The sequence below is a fragment of the Gavia stellata genome, chromosome 7 (assembly GCF_030936135.1).
Source record: "Gavia stellata isolate bGavSte3 chromosome 7, bGavSte3.hap2, whole genome shotgun sequence".
In the NCBI taxonomy this organism is placed as follows: Eukaryota; Metazoa; Chordata; class Aves; order Gaviiformes; family Gaviidae; genus Gavia; species Gavia stellata.
Window position 1 is genome coordinate 4,140,539 of NC_082600.1, and position 23,288 is coordinate 4,163,826.

General features: G+C 42.3%; 1 protein-coding gene across 2 annotated transcripts; it reads left to right on the forward strand.

Annotated features, from left to right (window-relative positions):
• Nucleotides 1-456: 456 nt before the first annotated feature.
• STYX (serine/threonine/tyrosine interacting protein) lies at nt 457-20,976 on the forward strand. 2 transcript variants are annotated; one of them, XM_059819714.1, is made up of 11 exons: nt 457-554; nt 13,188-13,221; nt 14,025-14,078; nt 15,205-15,302; nt 16,005-16,065; nt 17,462-17,498; nt 18,049-18,088; nt 18,168-18,218; nt 18,807-18,879; nt 19,855-19,948; nt 20,491-20,976. In XM_059819714.1, exons 1-11 carry the CDS (start codon nt 457-459, stop codon nt 20,562-20,564), a joined length of 714 nt encoding a protein of 237 aa, XP_059675697.1. In that variant the 3' UTR covers nt 20,565-20,976. The 2 variants fall into 2 exon arrangements, with proteins under 2 accessions (XP_059675697.1, XP_059675698.1); XM_059819715.1 differs by lacking the exon at nt 457-554 and adding an exon at nt 2,660-2,733 and having other exon boundaries at nt 13,189-13,221.
• The last annotated feature ends 2,312 nt before the right edge of the window (nt 20,977-23,288 follow it).

Consider the following 23,288-nt stretch of genomic DNA (forward strand, 5'->3'; position numbering starts at 1 on the left):
ACAGAATTGTGTTTTCTGTACAGTTCTGAAATACAATATTCATTACAGCCCAGGTTAAGTAAAATGTGTGGAGATGCGTTCTCTTAGCAATTATGGTGTGAATTTATAAATGTGCCTGAATGGGTTAGCGGACTTCAAGAAAGTCAGTTCGTTTCTTGACTTTTTTTTATATCGGTAAATTTCCTTTCCCCAAACAGTTTATGAATAAAACTTGTTTAAATCTGCTTATCCCGTTGTACCTTCTCTGTAACTCTTGGAGAGAGTTAAATTATGTGTCTTCAGAATTTGAAGAGCAACTTTTCTCTGGCTTAGGGATTGCATTGGCGTCCTGTGCCTTACATACCAAATGGAGGCAACCTTTCCCTCAGAGGAGGGACAAGTGCTGTTTATTCCTTCTCTGCTGAAGTTTGGGAAGAGGGTTTAGCTGGGTTAGCATTTAATTATTAAATATTTAAAATGTTTGCTGTCTTCCCTTATGCTAGGTTGACTCCTATCCTGATTGCCGGTTCTAGACAAAAGCATCTAAGTGGAGGTGGAGAAACTGCTAACAGTTTGACGTACAAAAGTTGTGATTCCAGCTTTTAGGGTGTGGGGGGAGATATGTGAGATGGATTTCCTTTCCAAGTTCCCCTTTCAGCTACTCTCTATAGCCAGGAACTGGCCAATATACTTTGAACCTGTGCTGCTTTAGATGCGCCAAGTGCCGTACCTAATACTTCTGGAGCTCCAAACGAGGCTTTGCGAGGTTGGAATTTGGCTGTATGCGGGTCGCCTTTCTGCTCCCTGGGAGCTGTCTGCTGCAGCTGTTTGAGTAATCACGGAAACGGCAGTAAGAATGTAGAGGCTGAGACGTTGGTGTTCTTACAGGCATCTGTCACTTTGCCTAATTTTTGTTTGCCAATCAGTTCCGCCCCCAAAGGGTGTGCATGCAGATTGACCGACCGCACTGTGCAACTTAACTAAATGTTGGACTGCAACAGTAGTATACTAGACTGTACTGCTGGCTACTTCTAATTATCTTAATTGGATTACTCTGGGCATGTTCAGCTGACAGACAAGTACATTAGATTAACTCTAGACTTACCAGGAAACACACCGCTTAAAACCAGGGAGATGCTGTTAATAGCCATGGTTTTATTTCTTTCCCTGTCACTGTGAGACAAAACAGCATAAGATATAGAACAGTTACAACGGGACAGGCAACAATATTTTCATGTTTATATGGCTAATGGTTGTTATGGACCTTTTTTCTGGTTAGTATGAAAACTTCTTACGTGATTGTGTAGCGTAAAGATGCAAATCTCCATTTTAGTTTACTGTAAAACCCTTTTGAGTGCAGGTCGTAGAGTTCCAACACACAGCCAGCGTGCTTGGAACAATTAGAAAATTCGATAAAAGTCTGTTTCTGAGCACTGCAGTGATGTAAACAGTGACATGAGCTTCTGGCATTACCTTGGAGGAGGGTAAAAGCTGGCAAACTGTTTCCTGAAGCCCTGGGAGTGGTTATGGCTCATTTTTGAAGTTCGGGCCATAAGCTGAGGCTACCGACACCACTCCCTGTGCCTACTCCAGACACCAGCTGGAGCTGGAAGCTGCAGTTCTACTGTTGCTTTCTCCTTTACCGTTTCATTTTTCATCTTTCACTGAAAGGAAATTGCAGTGCTGAAGGAACGGTTGCTGAAACATGATTGTCGAAGGTTTCTCAAGGGGGAAATGAGCAAAACGTTCGAGTAGTTCGGGGTGGTGTCTTGAGAGTCCAGCAGAGCATGGGACCAGGGACCCTCAAAATCTGAAAAATGGGTTCCTGCCCCAAGACTGGTGTATCAGAGGGTGTCTCCCATGTGCAAAGAGGACCTATTTGAAAATGACCCCGTCTGCGACGTCAGCTAAAATCTGAGGCAGGCAGCATCCTTCTCATGAGGGATAAAACGAGCGTCTGCTTGCCAAAACAGCTGCGGTTTGATCTGCCTGTGAGGAGGAGGAGACCACAAGCAAAGGCAGGGCGAGGAGAAGGCGACGAGAAGAACGTCTTCGGAAGCGTTAATGGCCGCGACGTGGCGGGGAGCGTGCCCAAGGCGCTGCGGTGGCCGAGGCGTGAGGCGCTTCGGGCCTGCGCCTGGACCGGAGAAGCTGGACCTTGATCGCCGCCAACCTGTGGCGGGACAGGGGCCTGTCGGAGGAGTTCCGGCTGGGGATGCGAGGCGTTCATTAACGAATTCGGGGAGCTAACGGCGCTTCCCGGGCTCCGCCTGGGCCCGGCCCGTGAGGGGAGAGCGCGCGCGCGGCGGTTGCCGCCTCAACGGCGGCGGGAGCGCGGGCTCCGCGCGCCAGGCCCCGCCCCTCGGGCCGTTGGGCGGCACCGCCCCCGCGCGCGGCGGACGTTGGGGGCGGAGCGGGGGCGGAGGCGGCGCCGCCGCTGGAGCGGAGCCCGGGGGCGGGCGGAAGGGAGGGGGAGCGGCGGCGGCAGGAGGAGGAGGAGGAGGAGGAGGGAAGAGGCGGCAGCAGCGGCAGCAGCGGTAGCAGCAGCATGGCGGCCGGGCGCGAGCGGCTGAGCGCGCCGCCGCCTCCGCCGCCGCCTCCTCCCGCCGCCGCCGCCGCTCCCGAGCCGGAGCCCGCGGGCCCGCTGCCCAAATAGCCGCCCTGCCCGGTCCTGCCCCGCCCGGAGAGCGCCCGGCCATGGAGCTCGCCAAGCCGGCCTTCCCCGCGCTGCCGCAGGCCAAAGAGGACTCTGAGGTGAGCGGCGGCGGGGAGCTGCCGGGGGCCGCCGCTCGGCCCCGCCTGAGGAGGGGCAGCTGCCGCGGCGGCCTCGTGCGCGCCCGGCCCCGCGTGGCGCGGAGGGTCCCGGCCTCCCCCCCGCCCCGGGCTGTGGGGCCCTGCGTCCCCGCCGGCGGGTCCCCGCTGACAGCCCTCCCCGCCGCGGGCTGCCTCCCGTCCCCTTTCCCCCGCTGCCCCTGGGGCCAGGCCTCGCTGCCCGCCCCCGCGGGTCCCCCACCGAGGCGCAGGTCCGTCCTCTGCCCCCGCGTCGGCAGGCCGCGCTGCCGGGCGCTGTGCCACCCCCCTGGGACCACCGGCCGCATCCTCCGGTCCTGCCTGTTGTCCTCTGCTCCCTCAGAGAGCCCCTTCCCGCCTGCACCCCCCCCTTCGCGGTGCCTCCGGCCTTTCCCTCCTGCCCGCGCCCGGGGCCGCTAGCGAGCCCTGCCCGCTGAAGAGAGGGGTGGGTGCCTGCCGCCACGGAAGCCCCCCCGCTTCATCTGGCCTGGCCGCCGCTCCCTTGGCTTTTGCCCTCTGAGGGTGGCCCCCGTCTCTGGTGTCCCCTCTTCTCTGCTTCAGGGTGTCACGGCCTGCCTGTTAGCCGCCCTTTTGCTTTCTGCTGGGTGTTCCCTCTCTCTTTGTACGGTCACCGGTCCTGTCCTCCATCTGCTGCTGCCTGCTTGCCCCTTTTTTTTTGTACATGCAGAAAGGTAATGAGCTGCTAGCAGCGCGTACCTGCGCTTCCCTTCCAAACAGTTGGTGTCTGCTAACTCTTAGGTACTCAAGAAACAATTTGGCGCTCTGGTGAGTCTATTGGGGAGGCATTTTTACGGTGTTCAAGAGCCAAGAGTTCTCGGCAAACTAAGACAGGTGGCAATATCTGCTAAGACTGAACTGCACCCTGCGTGGTGTCAGAGGAGTCAGGTCGGTGGCGTGTCTGATTTCTGAACTTGGCTTGGCTTCTCTGTTCTGACCCTGGATACTGGTGGTGTGTTTTCACGTGTCACAAACAGCCCCAAGTGTCCCACTTTGGTAGGGTCAGTTCTTTAATGCAAAATGTCACAGTGTTACTGCGGGAAGTTGATAGTATCTGAGCTCCTCAGAGGTCTATAGATTGTTGCATATTTTATGAAACATCAGGGTTTATTTCTGTTCTATTGGAGTTACTGTTGAATGCTGTTAACCTGGTAAGTTACCTGAAATATGGAAGTTACTATGTTGTTTTTCTCTTTTTTGGTTTTGCTGTCAAGATTTAATACCCTCTTAATTCAGAGCTATGGAGGTGTTTACAAGTCACCTTGGTTGTTTTCAGAAAGTTGTAATCAGTTTGTAGCTGAACACAAATTATATACCACCCTGTGAGGTTTGTAATTTATTGGGTTTTAAATTTCTTTCTGGAGAAACCAATCATATTATCTACAGTTACTTCTGAAAATGGTTAACTAAATTAGCCCGGATGGCTGTTTGAACCCGTTTATAACTAGAACGGCTAAAAAGGAGTTTGGGGTTAAAATAGTTTTAAAAACAGAGGTCACTGCCAGTCTAACAACTCTTAGCTGATGAAAATGGAAATTATAATACAGTGTCCTTCAGAGTGGATTTTATTTTTTGCTTTTTTCCTGCTCTGTGTCTCAATAGTGTGATGTCTAGAATGTTAGAACCTCACATGCTGCAACACAGTAGTGGAGAATTTCAAGGACTATTTTTAAAAGCTGTAAGTTAATTTTTTTTTTTTGACAACTTACATTTGTGTCTGACTTGATCTAAATACACTGTAGTTGGAGTATTTGGGGGAAACAGAAAAGTTAAAGCCAGTGTGAGAATGTCAAAGTTCTTGTGGAGCTAGCTGGTTAAGCAAAGCGTAAGAGACTTCAGCCTTGGGCCTTCAGCCCAGTCCTTAAGAAGATGCTTTGGAAAAGCAAACTAAGGAAAAACTAAAATCATTCTGCTCAGAAAATGTAGTTATTCATGGAAAGCTGAAGATGATCTCTTCTGCGTTGTCGTGAGGAGCTCTTTAATGAGGAGTACTCTCTAATATTATTTCAGGAAGTCGATTATGTATGGTTTAATGCTGTCTTGGTAGATTTGATTTAAAGATACTGGGGGGAAGTGGAGGAGAGAGAATTTGGGGAATCCCTGGTTTACTTCCTGCTGTAGGCTGCTCAAGAGTAAGTGCAACTTTGTTTTAAGGCAATCTAACTGCTACCCCCTCAGCTCCCTTCTGCCGGCTGACACTAGTAACCATGTGATAGCTTAGATAATAATAATTAAAAAAAAGCCAAATCAGTGAGCTGATCTGGTTGGCTGCACAACTTCACACTCCCTAATTCTGGCACCAGGTGAAGTCAGAGAGCGGGTAAGGCTATCTGTTGAGGGGGTGACAGCAGCCTGCGGAGGGATTGACTTAGGCAGGCTGCAGAAGTGTACTCCAGATAAATAGGTCAGTTTTCTGGCCGGTAGGTTGTTTGCGATGTCCCTAATCCATACGTAGTATTACAAATTGGTGGATTTTTAAACTACTGACCTTGGCTATTGGTACTTTTTGGAGCTTGTGAAATGCCAGGTTAAGAAACTCTGGTGATATTTACCTGCTGGAGCAAGTTGTGCCATCTTTGCATTCCTAATCCGATACCATCTCGGGAACTGACAGACCAGAAGTCAGTTTTTCTGAGTACTTAGTGACATGTGTCACTTTTTCTTCCTGCAGTTTGTGTGTACTTAAAGTTCATCCAGGTGGTGAAACCATGTTTGTTATAGGTCAAGCACAGACAGGTATTCGCCAGCATCTGCCACGCTTTGGTGCAAGCGTGTGCCAGTGCTGGCTTGTGGTGCTTCCTCTAGTCCGCTCTCCTGTGCTGGCTGCAGTCTGGCTGAGTTGTCCAGTTCTGCGAGATGAGCTAATCAAGTCTGGAATAAACCAGCTTCGGTCTTTCACTGGTGAGTCTATGGCAGTCAAAAGCTGAACTCCTTTTTACAGGTCCTTATCCCATCTGAGTGTTTTCTACCTTTAATTTTTGGATATTTAACATGTAACTCCTCATTCTTGCAAAGCTTTTCTGGTATGTGCCATGAACGTCTGTAAACTGTACGTGTTCTTTTACAGATTGGCGATAGAGAATATGTCAAAGTCTTATGAGTAATAGTGATCGTACATGGCATGGAAACCATTTCTAAGCTTAGATTTATATGTCTCTCTAAAATTTTCTGAGATGAGGTCTCAAACTTTCTTAAATTTCAGAAGTGCTGGGCTTTTGTTTTCCCCTATGTATGGCTAAAGACCTGTTAAAAGAGGGCCAGGTTAATAACAGTTAGTGCATGCTGGCATATTAGTACTGAGACCTCTTAGTGCTTTTGGAAAGATGGTAAATAAGGACTGGAATAATTCAAGGAATTTAATGGAAATTATTTTCCCATTAAATTTTAAATTAAAAAAATAGCGGTAGGATATATGTAATGGGAACACACCAATAATTACTAGTTCATTTCTTTGTTAAAACATTAGCATATTTGCTTGCAAGGGGGCTGAGTATACTAGTATTCATGATGTATTTAGAATTTTTTAGGACTCTCCATGGTCCTTGTAATAGAATTATCAGCTTATTGACTAAGCAGTCATATTTGCCTTTTTATTATGCATGTAAAAGCTGAGCTCTCTTTAGCACATGATTAGTTTGAAGAAATGTACATTTCTTGACAGCTATATTTAGTCTGAAACGCGAATGTATCTTTGACTGCTTTTTAAACTATGCAGTAGTGTGGTCCATTTAAAGGCGGAACAAATTTCTTAAGCTTTGTTACTTTTGATAGGAAACACAAATAACCCCCTTAGCAAACATAGTGATTTCCCCTCCTCTGCAGACTCTTTAAGTAGGAAGCCTGTATTATAATGTTTATTCTACCTGCCCACATAATAGAGCAAAAGTCATTTAAAACAAATGCTATGTCATGCTGGGAAATGTAAATCCGGTGACAGATTTTGATCCTAAATCCGTGGGACTCTACCAGACCACTTTGCATATATCAAAAAAGTGCACTGTGGCCACTGAAGTTGAGCAGTCTTGTCAGTCGTGATGAACTTATGCCTTGCATCCGTGGGAAGCCTGTTGAGGTGCAGAGGCATCCACGCAGATGTGAAGATGGCTCACAACTGGAGCGGTTTGTAGAACTGGGGACTTAAAGCATGGGGGTTTTATCTAAATGAGGATTGTAAAGAGACCTGTATGGTCCTTGGCCATCTCAATACAGCCCAACTCAATAGGCTCTAGTTAAAATTAAAAGAAAGGAAAACAAGGCATGAAAAAGGACATACTTGCACCATTATAAACAATTCTGATAATAATCTGAATAGAATTTTTCCTTTACCAGTTACTGGTAAAACTTGTTCATTAGTGCACATTCTACAGATTCTTCGCAGAAAGTGAATCACCAAGACCTATTATTGTAGTGGGTAGAATTGCCGTGGGGTGAATGCGGGAGAAATACTACTAGGAAAAATTCAGATGAGTCTCAGCTTCTGTGCAAGTCTAATGAGAAAGAAAATAATACAAAAAGTGTGGCAGTCCTGCCACTTGGCTGAGTGTTTCATATAAGCTGAAGAATTCTGCCCTTACTCCTTTATTGTGCTTTAATAAAAGCCAGTGCTGATGATCCTGTGTGCTAATTGGTATTTAACAAGCTAGTAGAGGTATCTTTTGGTCCAGTGTTACAGAATGGGACAAATAAGAAACATTTGTTTCTTATCTGTATTATGTTTCTACTTTCCATTGAGTTGCCTTAGTCTACCTTTTAGCCTTTTCCGTGGCTTGTGTTCCTCTTTGCCAAAATAACCATTATTTTCCTGTTGTACGCGTCTTCCTTCCTCTGCATGCTCTGTCATTCCCACCTGCCTTTGTTTTTCCTCTCCACCTTCCTGCTTTTGTACTCCTTTGTATTTTCAAAAGCAAAAATGCCTGTATGATGAGGACTTCCCATTGTCCAAGTACTCTTTACAAACACACAGAAAACACTGTTAAACACCGCTTCCCAGCCCATGTTTACCATTGTCGAGACTGACTGAAGTGGGATCTGTGTCCCAGGGGGGACTTGCCATTACAGCAAAGCCCATCTAAAAGCTGGCTTTGCTAAAAAGTGGCTTTACCCGTCCTGCCAACCGTCCAGTGTTGTCACCGTTTTTGTCCCGCTGCTTATCTGACCTGGGGTGACCTGGAGCAGGGAGCTTACTTGGTAGACAACCAGCTTTGCTAAAAAAGCTGTTAGTTTTGGGCCATTATAGTTTCCTGAGTGTGGTGACTGCAGGATTAAACAACTGTGTGAGGGTGGGAATGTAACCTCACCCTTTAACCCACCACTGCTTTGAGTTAGCAGAACTGTTGAAGCTTTCCTTAACCTTGTTAGTAGAGCTCTGTCCTTGTTAGTGGCATGCCCACATCTTGAGTAAACAAAGACTGGGTTTAATTTCTTAAAGTTTATATACTTGTACTAGGGCTTCTACCTGAAACAGCAACAAAAAAAAATATATATATTTAGCCCTGAAGTGGTCAGGCAGTTGGACTAAATGATCGTTGTAGGTCCCTTCCAACTGAAATAACTCTATTCTATATATATAAAAAAATACATGTATATAAAAAAAAGCTTCTAACTGGAAGAACTGTCCAAGAACATGAAGCATGACTGAAACTGAAGACACAGCCTTTCATTTCATTCTTGTTTGTAGCTAAATTTGAGGCCCTTAAAGCACCATACTTCAGTGATAGACATGACAGGTTTCAGTAACATTCAAATATTTTTCTTGGATATGTTTTCAGTACTTCATTTAATTTGTTTGTTTTCTTATTAAAAGATGGCAAATGAGTATGCTCTGTTACTATTTGGTGTTTCATGATTTCTTTTGACAATTGTTTGCTCTGTTTTACAAAGGCCATTGGTGTAACTAGCTTTATTTTTGTGCATGTCTTTAATGATAATGTCCCCCCTCCCCCCTTTTGTTGGACTGTATCAGCTGGAGGTTTTTTCAAAATATAGTCTAAAAAACCTTCAAAACCAAGATATGATCTCACTTCATTGTCTAAGTTAGACTTAAAACTGCCTTAGAATTAAGCATAAAGCTTTTGTGTCAAGGTAATCATTAAGGGATCAGGACCCATCCACAATCCAAGCTGTAGCCTGCTAAGGGGGGGGTGATAGTAGTGTTGGCTGTTAATATAGTTATGCCCTCTAACTATTCTGATATAACACTGTTTAGCTGCAATTTTAATTTCCTATACAGAGCGGTACAAAGTTATAGCCAAGAAATCAGTTGGCCAGAGCAGATGAAGGAACCTGAAGCAGGTCAGCAGAATGTGTGGCTGTCAGTGCCGTAACAGTTGTCTTCAGCTTTGATTTCACAACTTGTGGAAGAATGTTGTACCAGGTTTGGAGGAGAGACTTTTGAGTGTTATAGCTTGTATGAATATTCCACTAGACAGGGAAGCAAACTTAGGCAGGAGGATTCTGACAGCCCTGGATTTTTGAGGTACATGAGGAACAATCAATCATGCAGCAGTCTTGCTATGATGAATTGCAATGGGAAATCTGTACAGAGAGGTAAGTAATGCTATTAAGCAACAACAAAAGAGTTGTCTGAGTGTTGGAAAAGGGTCAGAAACCTGGAGTGGTCAGGTAGGTTTTACTGGGAGTTGCGTGCAGCTTTTGAAAAGGACTTGAGCAATGGTCTTGAAAGCAAGGAGAGTCATTGCAGATGGTGGCTGATGCCCAGTGATGCTGAGCAGATAAGGGACAGCAGCTAAAATCTAAAAAGATACTTCTAGATGTTGGATTCTCCTTCTTTAAACTACTGATTTGATTTATTTTATTGGTGGGTTTTTTCAGCACCTTTGAGATTTTTTTTTCTTTCATCTAGGGCAGTCTGTGGTTTGCAGGCTCTACTAATTATAAGGCAGCAGGAGTTTAACCATAGTAATGGAAATGCAGTACTGCAGATTGCCTTTCAAGCAAAGCTGAGCTTTGGCAAAGACCGACTAGGATATACCTCTTATATGTGAAAATTAGGTGGGTCTTCAGACTTAAACTGTCAGTTGGGGACCAGTTAAGCAATGTCACATATATCCATTTCACTACATTCCTTCTGGTGAAGCATACGCAGATTGCATAAGGTATATTGTGGTGCTGTGTTTAAAAACCACAGTCTTTGCTTTTGTGCAGATCTTGAGCATAGACAAGTCTCAATGTCAGGGCTGTTAAACTAAAAAAAAAATCATAATATGAATTTTATCCTGAGTCCCAGCCAAGGTCACTCTTCCAGGAAAAAGTCCACATGAATGTGCATTTGCACATGTCAATGTAAGGTGTCAGGTTTTTTGCCATTAAACTGTTCTTTTAAAGAAGAACAGGTATTGCTGTGGCAAAATATTGACAAAATAACAATAACTGTTAAGAGTAACTCCTAATGTAGTTTGGATATTGGTTACCAAGAAGCTCTTTGTAGCGTAGACGAGTCTCACCTATTCATTCATACCTTCAATTTATTTCAGCTAGAGATTGGCTGTAGATGGGGCACGGAGGTCTTTGAAATGTGCTTTATTCCCTTTTCTCTTGCTAGTCGCTCTATTTTGGGATGGTAGTTGAAGCGCTTAGTGCAAATACAAAATACAGCAGGCAGGTGCTGTGAACACCCTCAACGAAACAGCTGAGGTATCTTTTAAACTCGTCCGTTAGTGAATCACAGTCTAGTTTGGGAAGATCTGTCAGAGGTGAGTGGCTCCTCTTTAAAACTTTGGAGTTGTGGGGGTTATTTTTTGCATTCTTTACTTCTGTGTCTTGCGAGTATTGAAGATGATGACTTCTGGTGAGTTGTCACTTATTCTGTAGAACCTACCCAAGAGTGTTGTTACTCTATCCAGCTCTGGCATAGTCAGTTGTTGTCTTGGCAAAATTCTTGTATTCGGTCTGACAAAAAGAGAAACTTTCAGTTGCTATTTGTCTGCTGGGTGCTTTAGACAGTGTAGAAAACATGGTTGATGAATGAATTCCTTAAAATGAGACCTCTGCTTGGGTTCAGCCTACATGAATATGTTTTTTACATAATTTTGCATAACATTTGAATAATCTTGCATTATTAGTTTTTAAAGCCTTGAAGGGCTGTCAGGAAATCACTAGCATCACTCCTTCAGTAGTTTGTGTACTTGTCTCAGATTAAATGTTTTCTTTATACATCATCTTTCAGATATTTATTTTGCAGACTAAATCCCATTGGAAACTGTATCTTTTGGCTTCTTGAAGAACATTGAAGACTAATGTCTGGAGCCAATACTGACTTTATTTTTTTGTTCATAACATCTGTGGCACCTGTTGTCTTTTGGGTTTTGGTTTCCTTTGGACTGTAGATTGCTAAATTCTTGCCTACTTATTTTGCACAGCTTACAGCTGTTGGGACTAACACAATTTCCTGCTTCTAATGCATTTGAAAGGAATATTTGTAATGTATTGTTAAGTCCCCTTGACCAAAGCAGTGATGAAGTTGTGTTTTCATTATGCTCCGCATGAAGACTTTTAAACTTTACAAATAGAGTAATAAACCCACTTAAGTGCTTGTATACTCCTAGAGTATAGCTTAAGCTTTTCAGAGTTTATTACTCTTACTATTGTTTTTATACTTGGACAAAACCGGGGTTTACTTGCTTTTTGATAAGTGAATTATACTTTTGTATATGCAGTGAGACAACAGGGTTTTGCTAAAACACTCTTAGGTCAACCTTCAAAGGATATAGTTCTGTAAATATGATCCTTTTGTGACAGGATCTCTGCTTTCTACTACCAGGAGCTTTTATTATTACAGCTGGAACATGCAGAAATAATTTAGCTACATCTCTGTGTCTTTAGCAAAGACCATTTCAGTGCATTTTATTTCCCTGTTTGTACTACCATTTTAGGTAGTATTCAAAGAATTGTTTTGAGTGGCTTAATGTTTGTTTGCTTTCTCAGAAATGCTGTCACAGATTCAATTCCAGTGGTTTCCAGAGTAATTTTGCTGATACTAAAATCCTTTCTAATTCATCTACCAAGAGCTAGCAAAACCTCACTGCGTAACTGCGTGTGTGTCTGGGGGAAGCTCTGGATTTTTCTTGTGTGTCTTAGTAAGAAGAGGGTCAATGGGAAATTGATATTACCGGTATAACAGCAGGCGCTAAGATGGACAACGCTGCAGTTTAAGGGCCTGGATCTTTCTCAGTGTAACCCTGACCTCACTTCAGAGGTGGAATATTTAGAGTTTAACTTTCTCATAGTTTTGAGGAGATTGGAACATAACAAGAACGACATATGGCAAAGTTTTTTCTTAGCTGCCGGTGTGTGTGTGTGTAGCAACCAACAAAGTTATGTAAATAAATGTATGCAGTCTATTTGATTTGATATGTTTGACTATTTCCTTTTTTTTTTTGCCTCCAGCTGGTAACTGTGATCTCAGATAAACTCCCTCATGTGTGAGGGTCAAAGAATGAGTAAGAGCCTGTTAATAGAGGACAGTGGGAGTTGTAAAGAAGGAAAGACAGGAATAGAGTCTGCCTGAGCATTTTTCTGTTCAGCTTTGGCAGTTCTGTAAAATGGAGGAAAGGACAAAAATGTTGATCCTGGCATTTGCTCTGGGCAGTTCTGATAGATTGAGTTGGATGATAGTAAATAGTCAGCTGGGAAGGGGGGGTTCCCGAGTGGTGAACCTTCACAAACTTGTGGGTCTGAGGTTCTGTGGAAGGGTGCGATGTGCTAGCTGTAAATTAACTGTCGGGGAGTATCATGTCCTTGTGGCTGAACACAAGCATATGCATTCACTGTGCAAGGATCCTTCCCCAGTGTAACTGTCTAGGATGGAGAAGAGTGGAAGTTCACTCAAATGGCTTGCTGTGTTCATGGAGAACACAAGTTTCTAGAATTGTTAAAGCTAAATCACGAATATTCAAAATCAAATTAGTTTGAATGTATTAGGTGGGGTAGTGTAGATTATCAGGGAGTTACCTGCTATACTTGTTATCTTCTAACTGTTTTTTCAGTGGCTGTAGGAATGTACCAGTGTCAGGAATTTTTTTGCGTCTGTGGCTTAGTACAGAATGTTCTAAAACTTTTTTCTTTTTTCTCTCCACTCTTTCTCCTAAGCAGAAAGCTGAGGTGTGGATGTACAACACACTGTCTGTTCTGCACAGACTTCATCACTGATGTAGAGTGCTTGAGGTTTCTTCATGTTAGCTTTCAAAATAGTGTTCCTTGCCCTTGAGTGTTGCTGCTCTCCATGTGGACAGTTAGCAGTAAGCGTAAGCGACGTGCCTATTGCGTAGCAGGTAGCTTGTACAATCTGCAGAAAATAGATTTTGATTCTTTTACATAAGATCTTTGTCTGAATTTGTTTTTCCCTTTATGTGCCTATATAATTATTTTTTGTTTTATTTCAAGGATTGGACCTATCCCATGAGGAGAGAGATGCAGGTATGACACACTTTCATTTACCATTTGAGTCAAAACCCACGGTGCATTCAGTAAGAAAAAGAAAGTGCCCTACAAAAGAGCTGGTATGAAAATCAGTCTTTAGGGGTGAAGTGTCAGGCAGCACCAGGGGAGAGATGTGCGGGGATTGCCAGTTTAGAGTGCAGGTGTGCTTTGATCTCTGTTGTGCAAGTACTAAAAAAAAAAAAGTTATCTTGTCCTTTTCTTCAGAATCCCCAAAATACTAGATTTTTGTTTTCATTAATGTTTTTAGGAGATGGTTGCTACAAATGTATTGGAGCCTTGCTTTTTGACTTAAATTTGGTTGGAAGTAAGTGTTCTCAGGTAGGAGCTCTAGACAGTTAAAATTTTCTTACCATGATGTTAGCCAAATCTTTGCACAAGATAGGATCTACAGACCTACGTGTCTTTATTGATGGGGAGATAAACGGTTAAAAATTGATATTTTCCTACTACTAGGACAAAGCTAGAAAACTTACCGTGCGTGTATCTTTTTCCATGAGAGTGATTTGATTTGAGGTTGGGTAAGAGGTAGTAATCGGACTGGAACTTAGTCCAAATGAAGGACTTCATTCCTGTTCCAAAACAAGATCTCCTGCACAACGATCATGTTTCTTTAATTTTGCCAAACCGATTTTTTTCTTTGTCCTGTTATAAATGATGCTTGATAGCACATCTCTCACTAATATGTAAATTGCTTGTTTCCTGAGTCTGAGTTGAGTGCAATGTATTATTTCAAATAATTTTGAGTTGGTATTAAATGTCTGTTTTTCTGCCCCCCTTAGGAAATTTTACCTGGATTATTTTTAGGCCCATATTCTTCAGCTATGAAAAGCAAGGTATGATTTTCAGAATAGCGTCTCATAAGGAAACTTTGCTGTGGTGATTTGTTACTGTGGCAATATGTTCAAGTGTTATCTACATAGGTGTAAATTTGGTTGCAATCCTGAGCTGGAACATGAAAAATGCCAGAGCAGAAGTAATACACGGTGCATTTATGGGAGGGTCCTTTTAGCCTGCAGGATTATCTGACTGGGGCTGGTGTTGATGCCTCCCCTTTGCGGAGTGAACCTGAACTACCGCCTCAGGTACATGCTGGAGCGGTTGGCACTTGCATTTTCCTTAATCTTGTGAGCTAAAGGGTTGCTTCAGGAGAAAAATGAAAAAGAACCCCGATTGATTTTTTTTTTTATGTGGCTTGAAGTTTGTCATGCGTTCATGTACACACATGAGCATGCTCTCTCAATTCAGCTAGTCAGCTTTACCTACTCCTTACAAACCAGAGAAAAATGGAATTTTGAAGTGACTTGCACACTAATTGCAGTGAACATTCATGTGTGAACTTTTTGTATTAAAATTGAGTCTTATAGTTAAGCTTGAATATAATTTTTCTTAGAAAAATGTAAAACATTTGAGACTGGCACATTACCGATCAGGCAATCTATTTCCTTTTGCTAAAGCATTGCAATACAAATCAGAACTGGGAACTCACCCATATGCGGTAAAATAAGGTAAACTGCATCTACAATGAAGTCAAGCCCTGCTAGGGCAAAGCTTGTATCTGCAAGCTTACCTCGTAGTTTAAATGATCTTATTATCAATGGTCTGATTCCAGCAAGAATCCAACGCTAGCTGAAAATTACTACGTCATGTAGGGACTTGCAACTTCAGGTAAATTGAAAGGTGGGCCGAGACAAAAAAGCTCATCGAATGCCTTCTTTATTGCCTATTCTTTTTATCATTGTTAGGAATGCTTTTTCTTGCAGCTCCTAATGGTTGTGTGTTGTCTTTTTGAAAGACAAAATTTTTCACACTATGCTTTGAATATTAGAAAACTAGCTCTGATTTTCCCTGAGGACACGACATAGCCCTATTGTGTGTTTAAGTACAGCTTTTCTTTTCATTACTGTGCAATAGATCGATTCAGTAATTTTTTAAAAATCTGTTTTTTTCTTTTTTCCACAGCTACCTATACTTCAGAAACATGGCATAACCCATGTAATATGCATACGGCAAAACATTGAAGCGAATTTTATTAAACCAAACTTCCAACAGTTATTTAGGTGAGAAATGATCATAACATGCAGAACTGCAAACAATGGAAGATCTTACTTTTAAACACCTTATTCTGTATTAACGAGATTTGTTTTTTATGTTAGTGTTCTTTCCAAATATTTCCACATTGTAAAGACTATTTGAAAACTGTGCTAGGATGTAGGAGCCATCAAGTTTATTCATCCCACTAAACTTTAGACATAGACAAGTCTGCAAACTCATTTGCAGTAACTGTCTTCAGTTTTAAAGTTGTTAGTTCTAAGTACAGTTTGTCCTGCTCATAAAATATTTGAGATAACTTAATCATAATGTGTGTATCTCTGGGGGAAAAAAGCTGTGTAGAGCCCCAGGAAAGAACACTGGCCTGTATTTACAGACTGATGGGGAGCATGTGAGTATGTAGTACACTGCTTTCAAACAAAATTGAGTCACCTGTAGCAAAGCATTTGTGAATTTCTTCCACTCTGAGAGGTGATTTTTGTCAGAGGATGTTGGAGAAGGTTCCTCACTTGCTTCCTCATGAGGACAGCTCCATATGCTACTTGTCTGTAGAAGTTCTGGATCTGAGACCAGAAAGTAAAGCCAGGAGGGTAGTGCTGGCTTCCTTCTGCAGGTTTGAGTGTTGTAGTGGGGTTGAATCAGCTAAACGTGTACAGGTGGCAGCAACTCGGTGTTATTGTGTACTCATAGCAACTGTGTTTCCATTGTAGGTATTTAGTCTTGGATATTGCAGATAATCCAGTTGAGAATATAATACGTTTTTTCCCTATGGTAAGTATTTGTGTGTTAATGGGAATGGTTTGGGAATGGAGTTGCCCAGTAAAAGTTATCTGAATTAACAGATAGCAGTTTCAAATTTGGGATACCCAGCCTGAGGCACCTGGAAGGGCTGCGAACTCTTAAGTGACCTTATTATTGCCACTGTAGTAAGCATAATTAACTCCTTCCAAGTATACTGAGGCAGAGTTGTAAGAGCTCTATCTTATTATACTCTCAAAAAAAAAAAAAAGACAAACCCAGACTGGTCTCAAAACAAGGAAATCGGGTCATGGGAGGATGCTAGTGCTTGGGAGGATGCTGGAGAACTTGGCCTGTAGGAAACTTATTTTTTGAGCCCAAGAGTGTTTACATCTCTTGGATCAAATACTAAAACAAATTCAACAGAAAATAGTAACTACTTGGTGTAACTAAGTTTTACAGCATCTTGAAACATGTTTACTGTAGAGGAATTAAAAAGTAACTTTAAGTTAAACAGTGCCCATTACATCCTGACCTTTGGAAATAGAATAAACCCTTAGTTTTGAGCTATGGTTTTGTATCCTTATTTTAGGTTAGTTTGCAACAAAGCAAAAGCATTTTGTTCCTTCCCCCACCCAAAAAAAAAAACCACCAAACCCCACCAAAAAGCTCTTCTGGCTTCCCAGTATATGGCAGAGGTGGTCGTGTTTTTGCAGAACAAGGTGTCAAATCAGTTGATGGCTTGCAGGTTTTCTAAAGTGTAATGCCATTTGATCAAACAACATCTTCTGCAAGTCTCAGTTACTGACATCTTAGTAGCTCTGTGTTGGTATATTTTTAAGAGTCTAGTCTGAGTTTTCCCCACAATAAATTATTTAGCTTTCGCTTTTCATCTAATCAGCTGTTTCAACCTGGCAGTATTCCACAGACCTCACTACATCACATCTCACCTTATAGATTGATTAGACCTATTTTTGTAACTGAAAATATCATTGGAGAACTTCTGGGAAGACAAAGTATCAGTAGAGTGGTCCAGGCCATATTGCTGTTGATGCATGTGGGCTTTTGTTTGTGTTTTGGGGTTTTTTTAATTTTTCCCCCCAAACTGTCAAGCAAAGATGTTTGGAGGTTACTTTTTATTATAGTGGAATAACATGTGACATAACGATTGTAAAAGGCACACATACTGGATTTTTATGCGTTTTGTTCCTCGCTTTGCACTAGTTTTTCACTGTCAATTTTATGGACGGCTAAAAGTACAAAAGCAATATAAATGTCCAGTTGAAGTGATGTTTAAGTCTGTATAAACAGAGTGTATTATTGTCCCTGTATATAAAGACTGATACAAAAATTCTACCAAATTTCAATGCAAGTAGCAGTAACATCTAAAGTAACCTGAAACTGAGTCTTGTAATTTTTTTCTTTTTAGACTAAAGAATTTATTGATGGAAGTTTACAAAGTGGAGGTAAAATCATATTAACTTTATTCCTTCATTTACTAATACGTTGTTGTTAAAGCTTTAAAACTTAGTGGTATGTATTAGAGGCTTTTAAGTAGAGGTTTTCTTAAATTTGGGATTTTATTGTGCTTGACTTGAACTATATTATACAAGTTTAGAGCAAAGTGTTGTTCTTTCCTTTTCCCTCTGACTGGAAAACAAACCTCTCTGTGTATCTGTTGGGGTTTTTTCCACTTTAAACACAACTGTTCTGTGCATGGGGGGGGGGGGGGGGTTGTCCCCTCTCTAATGTAGGGCCTTAAATCCGCATTGTGGTCCTGGAATGCAGATTCTGTTACTCAAAATCCTCAGAGGAGCAGGAATCCATGCTTCTGTATCCCAGGGCAGTAATGGACAGAGTGTAGTTAGTAATGTAGAGTGAAGTAAGACACACTTATTATTCTTAGGATGTACCTTGCTACTGTGTAGTTCTCCATAACAAGGAAAAACTACATTTCCAAGAATTTTCATCAGTCTCTAAAGTATGGTTGGTTGTTGGTGTTTTTTTCCTTCTCAGGAAAAGTTCTTGTCCATGGAAATGCAGGGATTTCTAGAAGGTAGGAAACTATCTATCCCGCTTATTAATTTTTTTTAACAATGGAACTATATTTTACTAATTTTTTTGTTTTGTTTCAGCGCTGCCTTAGTTATTGCATACATAATGGAAACGTTTGGGGTGAAGTACAGGTAAGAACAGAGCGTGGTCGTGTAGCTAACTATCTGTGTAAAAAGGCTGAAGTGAGAGAGTACTTTAGTACAGATAAGAAGTCTGATATGTCTGTAGGTATTATTCAAGTGATGTGAGTAATCATTGTGAAGGGAATGTAAACAGTCATGTATTGATGCATAAGCCAGTTGTTATCTGCTGAGACTGAGTGAAGACTTTACATGGGGCAGATTATTCCATTTCGCTCCACTGCAGGCTTGTTTACATCCTTTCTTTAAGAAGTAGGTACCTGCTGCTAATGGAAACAGGATACCAGCCTACATAGATTGGTGCCCTGCTGTAGAACTATATAGGAGAGGCCCCAAGAGGCTGGTCTAAGTAGTGTGTCAAGAACAGGCCAGCAAGCTGAAGGCTGGAGGTGGGCAAATAGTGTTTTACAACTTCTACTTCCTATTTTGCCCAAACAATTTCAGTTATACAAACCAGTTCTGAGGAGCGTTTAGAGGTTTTCCTAAGAACTAATAATCGGAAGGAAGACTCCTGAAACCACAGAGACTTTTGTCATAGTCTGTTTTACACTGAAGTATTTTTTTTCTTCTCTTTTTAAGGGACGCATTTACTTATGTTCAAGAAAGAAGATTCTGTATTAATCCTAATGCTGGATTTGTCCATCAACTTCAGGTGATTTTTTTTTTTTTCCCCCGGTCATAACTCTAAAGCCATTTGATGAATCACCTTCCTGCAAAATGGGCATTTCTATTAGGCTTAACATTTACTGTAAAAGTATGCTTCAAGTAAAATGTCAGAAGCTATAGTAGAGCTTGGGAGGAAGATGAGTGGGTACTCTAGTTAATTAGACTTAAGCTTTAGACAAAGTGAATCCAGGAGCGGAGGAGAAATAAAAATCCTGGTTTGTGCAGTGATTAAGAGGCTCTGAAACAGCTTAGTTGGCGGCTAAGGAAACTGCAAAGTGGGTATTGTGGCACGCATCAGTGACGCTTCTTGACGCTTGTGTTCATAGGTGATGAAAGTCACAAGTCTGAAACAGCAAACACAGTGGTATCATGAAGTTGCTTTATCATATTCCAGGAGTCTGTTGGGTGAATGGTGGGCAAACATCAGGACAGTATGTTGAAACAGATTTGCAGTGTTTCTGCTATTACTTAGGTGGCTGGCAGCAAGGTGACTGAATATCTCCCGAGCTTGGTGTTGTCTTTTTTAAAGTAACTCCTGCAAGGAGTTGTTGTAGCACTGAAAGCATGACAGGTCACTAGAACGCAACTTCAGGGCCACATATGGTTTGTCCTTGTAACAAATCTCTGAAGCTACTGTATTGTAAGTTTGGTTTGTTCCTACTGTCTGAATTGCCTTCTGGGAGCAACAGTGAGTTTTCTGAACACTCTCACAGAATTTTTTTAATGAATGTTTACTCTCTTCCTTAAAACCATTTTTGTCATCCATAAGTGTTCTTTCACTCTGCCTTCCTGACAGTTTTTGTCGTTCACATCAAAGCAACAAAGAGCTCTCCTTCTCTAAAATCTCTGTCTTACTGTAAGATACTCTCTAGTCCGTCCTAGTGAACTCTCTGAATTAGTCCTCATCCTTACAAAGTGTTATGCCAAATTAATAGCAATATGTATTATTAAACTTTTTCAGGAATATGAAGCCATCTATCTAGCAAAATTAACCATCCAGATGATGTCACCACTGCAGTTGGAGAGATCCCTCTCAGTTCCACCTGGTACTACAGGTTAGAAGCCTCTCCTGTGGTGTGTGTGATGCCGCCTGTCTTACCTGCTGTCGTGAGGTGGCTTTTGCATTCCCTAAGTAAACCTCCAGCAGCAGTGAATCTCAAACTTTTGGGAAAAGGATAGCTGCAGTTGGTGTGCAAGCTATGTTCAAACTTCAGTATGCAGTACTTAAATATCGTAAGGTTGAACTTCCCTGTGTAAGTTTTGCTGTGCCTTTAAGCAGATAACAGGGGATTAGGGCATGTAAAAAATGTTACCTTAATCATATAGAGGTGTGCCAGTAGCAACCCCTGCTAAAGGTCAGTGAAAATGGAGTTCTGGGGGGAGATGTAAAAGGAGTGCAAAAAATGGTGTGTTCTAGGAAATTTCTCTTCTGTGTGGAGAAGTATGAGGGGAAGAAGAGTGCTGTCAGCGACTGGCTATCCCAAAAACAGAGTGTCTTCAGGAAGACAATAACAACTGCCCTGTAGTCCTGCTCACAGCTGTGTATCGTTAGAGCTGATGTTTTCAGATGTATCTGCCTTCCGCTTGCCTTTTGCAGGAAGTTTAAAGCGAATGCATGAAGAGGATGAAGAACTTGGAACCATGCAAGTGGCAGCAGCGCAGAACGGATGATACCTGAGGACAGCACTGTTTGTATTGTGAATTCCTGCCAAGAAAGGTGAAGAAAACTAGGGAAAAAGAATTAATAATGCAAAATGATGAATGAACACACACACACACATAGCTTCTTTTCAATTACATGTTGCTTTCAGATGTAAATCTGCCTCTGCAACACACTAAGCATCATTTTTAAGATGTTGGACTTCTTGAATGAATAGATGGCACTGATTGTTTTACTCCTTTTTTACACTTTACAGTTTTATTCTAAACCAAGATTTTTGGACTTGCAAAGAGGTATTATTGCAATAATGCACTTTTCATACTTGAAATTTCTTTATTTGTATGATATAAAGTTATTACTTTAAACAAAATGCAAGCTGGGGGGGATTTGTTTATAAAGTTATTTGTGTAATTTATAACAAGAGACTTTAGTAAAGAAAAAGTTTGCTAAAACTCACCTTGTTCTCAGTATATGTTATGGTCATGCTCATAGAAATGTGCTTTACAAGCTGCACTATGCACTACTGCTGGAAACTGTCTAATCACTCTTAACTCTTTACCTTGTCGTAAAACCTCATTATATACTGAATTATCTTGAGCCTGACACTCTGAGACCAATTTAAGAGAAAATACTGTTCTAAAAATCTCTACTTGTTTTATGCAAGTTGAAGCTTCAACAGAGTGCTGATTAATGACTTATTAATTTAGCACAAGACTAATTTATTACAGAGGGCAGCTACCAATTTTACACACATCAAGACTGAATTCTTTCAGCTAGCATTAAAAAGTTGCCTGTTAAATTAGGTACAGGTTGATTTAACAGGTTGAACAAGCCAATATGGTCCATTTGTCTACTAGAATAGTGTATTTTCAAACTGGTATTGAAGGAGTAGTTCCCTTTAGGATAATAGTTGCATCATTTGAGGTTGAAATTGGGTTGGTGTTTGAAAACTGAGTCCCAAAGCGCTGGCTGTAACAGTGTGAAGACTTGAAGGATTTGCCTCAGCTTTTCTAAAGCATTAGAGTCAATTAAGGCTGTGCACTTATCAGTGCTTTAAAGTTTTCAAACTGGGAATTTTCAAGGCGGTTCACACAGCTGTAACTACTCTCCCTTCTCAGCAGCACTGTGATAACCACTGGTTGTGCAAGTACGGTCTCAGTTCTGTATCTCTGCTTTATTTGCCCATCAGCCTGTTGCATAAAAGATACCAATGGAACGATGGCTCCTTTAGAGCACTGTGGTGACTGAGGAAATTACAAAGCTGTTTGAAGAACTTGTGTATTTGGGAAATGTGAGCTTGTAATTAGACTGTAACAGGGAACAGGTGGGCTCAAGAGAGTTGAATTGGTATAAAAGACATGGGGGGGAGGATCTGGGCATCCAGCTCTCTCCCTGTGCTCTGGTATGGCTGGGTGCCAATGGCCAGTGTCCTCTGTCAGCCTCAGAATGAGCAACCTGTGCTGAGGGGGACCCCCTGAGGGCGGAGATCTTTGCATTTGAAGGCATGAATCTAAACAGTGAAGCCATTTTGTACTGTGAGGATCTCCTCTGACGCTGCCTTTTGCTGGAGGATAGTCCAGCAGCTTGTTTACTTTGTAGGAGTTCTGTCTCACTTTGTGTACCCGCGGCAAGTTGACAGCTTGTTTGCTTTGTAGGAGTTCTGCCTCGCTGCCTGTGACTTGCTGATCTTTGCTTAGTCACTGATCCTCTGCCTTGCTGCTCCTGGGAAGGCTTGCCGAGGGGGCAGTCCCTCCAGAGCAAGTCTGAGCTCTGGGCCTAGGTCAAGGCTCTCACAAGTAGGTAGCAGATTCTGGTTTGAAAACTGCTGCCTGGATTAAAGCATGTTGCTAGAACAGATGTTGGTGATGCCTGAGGAGGAAATCTTCCTGCAGTAAGCTGGGGCTTTTAGCTGAGTTGGGACACCTGGGTGAGGTTTTATAGCTTAATGACCTCTTCTCATGTGGTATGTGAAGGGCCTGGAGTGCTGCCTATGGGGAGGGCTCACAGCTTCAGGGCAGCTGAACTGGCCCTCAGCAGAGCTTCCCCTTTACTGCTGTCTGTCCTCTGCCTCCCACGTTGGTGATGGAGCAGGGCAAATCCTTCAGAAAAAAAATCTTTAAGAACTGTATGATGCTTTAGTTAAGAAATTTTTAGCTTGAAAGAAGGAAATGTTACTGTTATCTCCTTAAGAACTACAACTTGTCAGTGTTAAGCTGACTGGCTAAGCATGCAGTGCTGGTTTTGCAGTGGTAGGGTGTATTATGTGCTGTTAACTGACTCTCTTTTAAAGAATGCTTCTGGGGCTGTTGGGAAATACATTCCCTGATGTTTCACCGCTTACCCCACTAAGCTGCCGTGGTGTTTGTGGATGTCTGTCTCTCTTACACAGCTCACTAAATGCTGCCAGCTCCAACTTCTGATGAAATGAGGATGGGAACCAGAACTTCTGTGTAAAATGGCTTTCTGTTTCAGCTCCCTTGGGAAGGGGTAGAGATGAAACACAGATGGCAAACACCCCTGATTCATTTAACTATCCCCTGCCAGAGAGGCTTGTTCATGGGTAGTCTGGTTCTGTTCTCTCACTGGGCTCCTGGTGCTTCCCTGGGGAGACTGCTTCACAAACTAACAAGCTTCATGACTAAGGACTTTGCACCAATCTTTTTTTTTTATGCCATTACCCCCTACTGATGCCTTCTAGTCATTCTGGTCCGTCTGCCTCCTGCCTTGCAGATAAC